The sequence below is a fragment of the Schistocerca cancellata genome, chromosome 12 (genome assembly GCF_023864275.1).
Source record: "Schistocerca cancellata isolate TAMUIC-IGC-003103 chromosome 12, iqSchCanc2.1, whole genome shotgun sequence".
Taxonomy (NCBI): Eukaryota; Metazoa; Arthropoda; class Insecta; order Orthoptera; family Acrididae; genus Schistocerca; species Schistocerca cancellata.
This window is the reverse complement of record NC_064637.1, coordinates 154,899,457-154,907,638: the sequence shown is the minus strand read 5'-3', so window position 1 is coordinate 154,907,638 and position 8,182 is coordinate 154,899,457. Positions and strand designations below refer to the sequence as shown.

General features: G+C 44.1%; 1 protein-coding gene across 1 annotated transcript; it reads left to right on the top strand.

The window, feature by feature from the left end:
- Window positions 1–2,070: 2,070 nt before the first annotated feature.
- Window positions 2,071–4,361, top strand: LOC126109542 (piggyBac transposable element-derived protein 2-like). Its single transcript, XM_049914560.1, has 3 exons — window positions 2,071–2,778; window positions 2,894–3,453; window positions 4,247–4,361. The coding sequence occupies exons 1-3, from the start codon at window positions 2,071–2,073 to the stop codon at window positions 4,359–4,361; spliced, it is 1,383 nt and encodes a 460-aa protein (XP_049770517.1).
- Window positions 4,362–8,182: the final 3,821 nt, after the last annotated feature.

Sequence of the window (8,182 nt, the reverse complement as noted above, 5' to 3'; positions counted from 1 at the left end):
CTGTACTTCCTCGATTCACCTCCTGTTGGCCCAATTGAAGGAAGGTAATGTTGACTTCGGTGCTTGTGTTGACATGCGACTCATTGCTCTACAGTAATAGCATCAAGCACATCAGTACGTAGCATCAACAGGTTAGTGTTCATCGCGAACGTGGTTTTGCAGTCAGTGCAATGTTTACAAATGCGGAGTTGGCAGATGCCCATTTGATGTATGGATTAACACGGGGCAATAGCAGTGGCGCGGTACGTTTGTATCGAGACAGATTTCCAGAACGAAGGTGTCCCTATAGGAAGACGTTCGAAGCAATTGATCGGCGTCTTAGGGAGCACGGATCATTCCAGCCTATGACTCGCGACTGAGGAAGACCTAGAACGACGAGGACACCTGCAATGGACGAGGCAATTCTTCGTGCAGTTGGCGATAATCCTAATGTCAGGGTCAGAGAAGTTGCTGCTGTACAAGGTAACGTTGACCACGTCACTGTATGGAGAGTGCTACGGCAGAACCAGTTGTTTCCGTACCATGTACAGTGTGTGCAGGCATTATCAGCAGCTGATTGGCCTCCACGGGTACACTTCTGCGAATGGTTCATCCAACAATGTGTCAATCCTCATTTCAGTGCAAGTGTTCTCTTTACGGATGAGGCTTCCAACGTGATCAAATTGTAAATGTTCAAAATCAACATGTGTGGGCTGACGAGAATCCGCACGCAATTGTGCAATCACGTCATCAACACATATTTTCTGTGAACGTTTGGGCAGGCATTGTTGGTGATGTCTCGATTGGGCCCCATGTTCTTCCACCTACGCTCAATGGAGCACGTTATCATGATTTCATACGGGATACTCTACCTGTGCTGCTAGAACATGTGCCTTTACAAGTACAACACAACATGTGCTTCATGCACGATGGAGCTTCTGCACATTTCAGTCGAAGTGTTCGTACGCTTCTCAACAACAGATTCGGTGACCGATGGATTGGTAGAGGCGGACCAATTCCATGGCCTCCACGCTCTGACCTCAACCCTCTTGACTTTCATTTATGGGGGAATTTGAAAGCTCTTGTCTACGCAACCCCGGAACCAAATGTAGAGACTCTTCGTGCTCGTATTGTGGACGGCTGTGATACAATACGCCATTCTCCAGGGCTGCATCATCGCACCAGGGATTCCATGTGACAGAGGGTGGATGCATGTATCCTCGCTAACGGAGGACATTTTGAACATTTCCTGTAACAAAGTGTTTGAAGTCACGCTGGTACGTTCTGTTGCTGTGTGTTTCCATTCCATGATTAATGAGATTTGAAGAGAAGTAATAAAATGAGCTCTAACATGGAAAGTAAGCGTTTCTGGACACATGTCCACATAACATATTTTCTTTCTTTGAGTGTGAGGAATGTTTCCTGAAAGTTTAGCCGTACCTTTTTGTAACACCCTGTATGGGTATATCGATGCTGTTTTTCGATATACCGAAAGCCGGTAATGATAGGTTTTAACCCTTTCCAGCCCAGTGATGCCATATGGCATCATCATATTTAACTTTTTCCCAAGGACAAACTATTTGTCCAAAGATTATAAGCAAGTGTGCAGGGCTTTCTAAAGTTCATTGTTCTTAGGTTGGCTACCGTGAATTCGCTAAAACAGAGAGCACCAAGCTACAATGCCTTGACAAAAGTATTGTTGCATGCTGTCTACGGTACAGTGCACCCAGCTGGACTTTCAAAATATTATATCAAGGTAAAGGAAGCAAACTAGTATAAAAGTTGCGCTAATAAATTATGGTTGAAAGTGTAAATTAACTAGTAAACACTTTGAAAATAATGCTAGTTACGGTAATTTTCTGGAAGTCACAAACGTGTGATTCCATTTGGCATCATCGGGCATTTGTTATGTTACCAAATGTAGTACATGCAATAACTTCGACTATGTTTACCATAATGTGTAACTCTAATATTTTCAAGTTTCTTTTGAAGCTTTATTATGCTAACTAATATTAATATGTTAAAATTTTTATTGATAGAATTTACCAGCTTTTTGCTGCTTTAGTAAAAAATTCCTGGTTTGTTTACCAGATGATTCGCAATCACAAATCATTATCAGAAGAAGAAATATTGCTGCTTCTCGAAGGTGATTTATCTGATTTGGACCTTGATACGTCTGATGTGGAGGAAGAGATTGAAAATACTCGGCAACAGGACCCTACTACACTGGATATACAGTTTCTTCAAGGAATGGACCTTGATACGGTTGAAATTCTGGACCCTCAAGCCAATGATGAAGATGATGTTCCCTTAGCTTCAAGATTACTTGCTGAGCCACACCTTGCACCAAGTCATTCCGCTCAGAAAATTCAGTGTGATACACACCGGGATCTTCGGTGGAGAATGAAGGACATCAAAGAAGTGGAAACATCATGTAATGCAGTTTTTTCTGACCCTCCAGGAGATGAACTGACACCTTTGCAGTATTTCAGAATAATGTGTAGTGATGACATTATCCAGAACCTAGTCGAGCAATCTAATCTATACTGCACACAGAAAACAGGTGCATCTTTAGATACAAATGTTCGCGAAATAGAAAAGTATTTAGGGATAAACATCCTAGCAGGTGTTGTGAAAATGCCTAGCTACAGAATGTACTGGGCAGAGGCTACAAGATTTTCTTCAATAGCTGACTCAATGCCTAGAAATAGGTTTGATAAGCTAAGAAAGTATTTACATGTGAATGACAACACTAAAATGAAACAAAGAGAGGACCCTGATTATGACAAGCTGTTCAAGGTGAGACCATTTGCTGACAAAATCAAACAAGGTTTTTCAATTATTGAAAACTGAGGAATATCATTCAGTGGATGAATTAATCATTCCTTTCAAAGGTCATTCATCCCTGAAACAGTATGTAAAAAGCAAACCACACAAGTGGGGTATAAAAGTTTTTGCCCGTGCTGGTTCTAGTGGCATTGTGTACGATTTTGAAATATACCGAGGGAAAGGAACTGTACATAATGATACTGGTCTTGGTATAAGTGGTGATATTGTGATAAGGCTTGTGGAAGGACTGCCAAAATATAAAAATTTTAAGGTGTTTACAGACAATTGGTTCACCTCTTACAATCTTATTTCTGCCCTGAAAAACTATGGCATTTTGGCTGTTGGAACTGTTAGACCCACAAGACTTCAAGGCTGCAATCTAAAAGCAGACAGTGAGCTGAAAAAGCAGGGACGAGGAGCATACGATTATCGAACTGAAACAAAAAGGAACATCATAGCGCTGAAGTGGTATGATAACAAGTCTGTCGTTCTTGCATCATCATACAAAGGAGTAAGTCCAGTAGAACCAGTGAAACGTTGGTCACTGGGAGAACGAAAATATATTGATGTTCCAAGGCCAGACATTGTTAGAGAATATAGCCATTCGATGGGAGGAGTTGGTCTGAACGACATGCTGGTTGCTCTGTATAGGAGTAATATTGGTGTGAAAAGATTTTATCTAAGGATCGTATTCCACCTTCTTGTGTGTTGTGAAAGCGTGGCTCCTATACCGCCGACATTGCAGACAAAGAGGAATTACCAAACACATGTCTCTGTTGATTTTTCGGTCTCATGTAGCTCATGGACTACTAAAAGCAGGAGACATTTTGGTAATAAGACGAGGACGGCCATCAGATGACAGTCCATCGCCTACAGTTGTGAAGAAACGAGCCCCATTGGTTCCCAGCCCAGTTGATGATGTAAGGTATGACAACATTGGACACTGGCCACAGCATGTAGAAAACAAACAGAGATGTAAATTGTGCATTACATCATATTCTCGAACGAAATGCATCAAATGTAATAAACCTCTTTGCTTTACCAAAGACAGGAACTGTTTCTTAAATTTTCATGTAAAGTAACAATCATGCTGTAAAAAACATAAGATTGTCCTGAAATGCACGTTGCATTATTGTATGTACTAATTTTTCTTTAATAAACTGCATCAAATTGTGTAATTAAAATATTCATTCAAGTTCCATTACCAAGCACTGTGACATCCCAACCACCTGACTGAAGGAAGCAAATCCTGCCCAATGATGCCATACGGAGTCATTCCAAATTTTCCTCCAAAAACAAAAAAAATAACAAAATTTCTTATAAATATACATTATTCCAATCATTATGTAGGGAAATACGCGAAAAAATATTTTTTCCCACAAGTAAATAAAAGTTGGGCTGGAAAGGGTTAAATATCGATGTATCGGGTTCTCGACAGTTTTAAAAATATCAACAGTCCTACTCGCAACCCACCTGGTACAAAAGCAACGCCGGGCACGGCGGCTGCGCCCCGCCGCTGCCAGAGGCAGCAATTGCGGCGACAAGCGGGCTAACGAGGACTTCCCTCTGAGGTGGCGCTGGCCCACGTGGTGGGCGCTGGCCGCCACTTACCGCACCGCTCCGTCCACAGGCGGGCGAGACGACGCCCAAGTGGCGCTCTCTGGGCCCGGTACGCGTTTAGCCGAGGCCGTTGACCCTACTCGGATGCACTGGGCGGAGAATGAGTCACCGGTAACTTGGGTCATCAATACTGCTGCAAGCTCAGAGCGAACCACCGTCTCCCAATCCGTCTTGCCTGTGGAGGCGAATTGCGAAGGATAGTCCGTGGAGACTGCATCCACACCCACTCTCTGCAAACAGTTGTACAGCACATTGCCTGAAGTGAAACATACAGGAAAGAAGGGGGAAACAAAATTAAACTTCACACGTTGAGAGAGCGTGCGCGATGTTATTTCTGTGAAAGTCGACTCAAATTTGCAAAGAACTTGGCAGAATCAGCCCATGTAATAGCACGACTTTCCGCCCTCTCTGGCCCGGACACGTACACTGATTAGGTTGGGAAGGCTGTCATAAGGCTGTTGTATACCGATTAGGTTCCTTTCAGGTTACGCTGATGCAGTAGCTCCCTACTTAGCAATCATATACAACCGCTCGCTCACCGATAGATCTGTACCTACAGATTGGAAAATTGCGCAGGTCGCACCAGTGTTAAAGAACGGTAGTAGGAGTAATCCATCGAACTACAGACCTGTATCATTGACGTCGGTTTGCAGTAGGGTACATTATGAATTACCTCGAAGGGAACGATCTATTGCTACGTAATCAGCATGGTTTCACAAAACATCGTTCTTGTGCAACGCAGCTAGCTCTTTATTCGCACGAAGTAATGGCCGCTATCGACAGGGGATCTCAAGTTGATTCCGTATTTCTAGATTTCCGGAAAGCTTTTGACACCGTTCCTCACAAGCTGCGGGCCTATGGGGTATCGTCTCATTTGTGCGACTGGATTCGTGATTTCCTGTCAGGAAGGTCGCAGTTCGTAGTAATAGACGGCAAATCATCGAGTAAAACTGAAGTGATATCAGGTGTTCCCCAGGGAAGCATCCTGGGACCTCTGCTGTTCCTGATCTATATAAATGACCTGGGTGACAATCTGAGCAGTTCTCTTAGGTTGCAGATGATGCTGTAATTTACCGTGTAGTAAGGTCATCCGAAGACCAGTATCAGTTGCAAAGCGATTTAGAAAAGATTGCTGTATGGTGTGGCAGGTGGCAGTTGACGCTAAATAACGAAAAGTGTGAGGTGATCCACATGAGTTCCAAAAGAAATCCGTTGGAATTCGATTACTCGATAAATAGTACAATTCTCAAGGCTGTCAATTTAACTAAGTACCTGGGTGTTAAAATTACGAACAACTTCAGTTGGAAAGACCACATAGATAATACTGTGGGGAAGGCGAGCCAAAGGTTGCGTTTCATTGGCAGGACACTTAGAAGATGCAACAAGTCCACTAAAGAGACAGCTTACACTACACTCGTTCGTCCTCTGTTAGAATATTGCTGCGCGGTGTGGGATCCTCACCAGGTGGAATTGACGGAGGACATCGAAAGGGTGCAAAAAAAGGGCAGCTCGTTTTGTATTATCACGTAATAGGGGAGAGAGTGTGGCAGATATGATACGCGAGTTGGGATGGAAGTCATTACAGCAAAGACGTTTTTCGTCGCGGCGAGATCTATTTACGAAATTTCAGTCACCGACTTTCTCCTCCGAATGCGAAAATATTTTGTTGAACCCCACCTACATAGGGAGGAATGATCATCAAAATAAAATAAGAGAAATCAGAGCTCGAACAGAAAGGTGTAGGTGTTCGTTTTTCCCGCGCGCTGTTCGGGAGTGGAATGGTAGAGAGATAGTATGATTGTGGTTCGATGAACTCTCTTCCAAGCACTTAAATGTGAATTGCAGAGTAATCATGTAGATGTAGATGTAGACGTAGATGTAGATGTAGATGTATCTCCTCTCCGGAGGCGAGCTGGTCCACAACTGTTGTAATTGGTCTTTGATATCCTGGGAACTGTCAGTGGGACAGAGCTGAGATCACAGACGGTACCCTGACGTGCTATTGGGGACTGATACGGGATCTTCCCGATCACAGGAGTACTTCGACATCACGCAGACAGTTTGTAGAGAAACGTGCCACGGGTTGATAAGAATTGTCCTGTTGAAAAATGGCACCACGATACTGCTTCGTGAGAGGTAAGGCGTTAGGATATTGTCCTGTTGAAAAACGGCACCACTATACTGCCGCGTGAGAGATGAGACTTGAGGAATTGTCCTGTTGAAAAATGACACCACTATACTGCCGCGTGAGAGATGAGACTTGAGTAATTGTCCTGTTGAAAAATGACACCACTATACTGCAGCGTGAGAGATGAGACGCGAGGACGCACGATGTTGGTGGTGTACTGTTGTGCCTCAACGGCTACCAGCCGTGGCCTGAAGTCACGCCTGATGGCTCCCCATATCAAGACGCCAGGAGTAATATTACTGTCTGTCCAAAATATTGCAAGAATGAGACCTTTCCGTATATCGCCACCCCACCAGCTGACGATGGTCACATGGGGTAGTGGAGAACTCCAGTTTATCACTGAGTGCACAGCAGTGTCGTTCATCAGCTGTTCGTGCTCCCCGGGCACGGCACGACTCCAAACATAGCCGTGAGTGTAACGCTGCCTGTGCTTGAGATGGATACTCCCTAGTGCAGCTGCTGCCAGTTTCTGACCGGCGGTGTGGGATGAGCCAGTGTGTCGCAGGCGGTCCATTAACTGTTCTCGGATGGCAGGTGCAGATGCGAAGCAGCTATTACATGCTTCGTGCACAGTACAGCGATCCTTCCTCATGGTGGTGTGACGTGGTCCACTGGAACCTCGACTATGAGAATGCTTGCCCTCACATTCGCATCCAGTCCAACATCCAGACCACTGTCACTTCTGAATGCCCCACAATGCCGGATATTGCACGATTCGACCGGCTGACCAAATGGACACCTATGGTGAGGCCCCTTTCAAACACTGTCAGGTACTGATAACACTGCCTCACACGAGTACGCAGCATCTCCGTGTCCTCCACAGTTATCACTCAACATCTGTCTCACCACTCCCGTAGTATTCCCGACCAGGCCTGGTAACAACACTCTGGTGGCTACTCTAGCTGTCGCAAAGGACTGCAACTCTTAATCATTTACATACCCACCAATGGTGCCCACGTGTACCAAGTTTCACTGATATCGGACCGTATCTCCAAGTTGTAAAGGATACAGCAATCAGTTGCAAAAGATGTTTATTGCATAACTAGATTTCGGTCACTTTGTGCCCGTCTTCAGTGCAGTAAATGTGAGTTATAGGCTGTTACGTAAGATCATGGTTGGCATTACACACATATGGTAAGACATATCGCACATATTGTCCCTGTACTTAGCCATATTTGTAATTTTTCCTTCAAGAATGGTCAGTTCCCTGACAGAGTACTCAGTAGTAAAGCCGTTTTATAAAAAGGGAGAAATGGATAATGTAGACAATTTTACACCTATTTCTATGCCATCTGTGTTTGCTAAAGTTATGAAAAGGCTGTGTATGTAAGGGTAATTGATCATTTTATTTCACATAATCTACATCCACATCATACTCCGCAAGCCACCTAATGTTGTGTCACGGTACCACTATCTGATTCCTCCAATCCTGTTCCACTCACGAATAGTGCGCGAGAAGAATGATTGTCGGCAAAGTTCTGGATTGGCTCTAATTTCTCGTATTTTCTCCTCGTGGTCAATATGCGAGATATATGTGGGAGGAAGTAATATGTTGTCCGAATACTC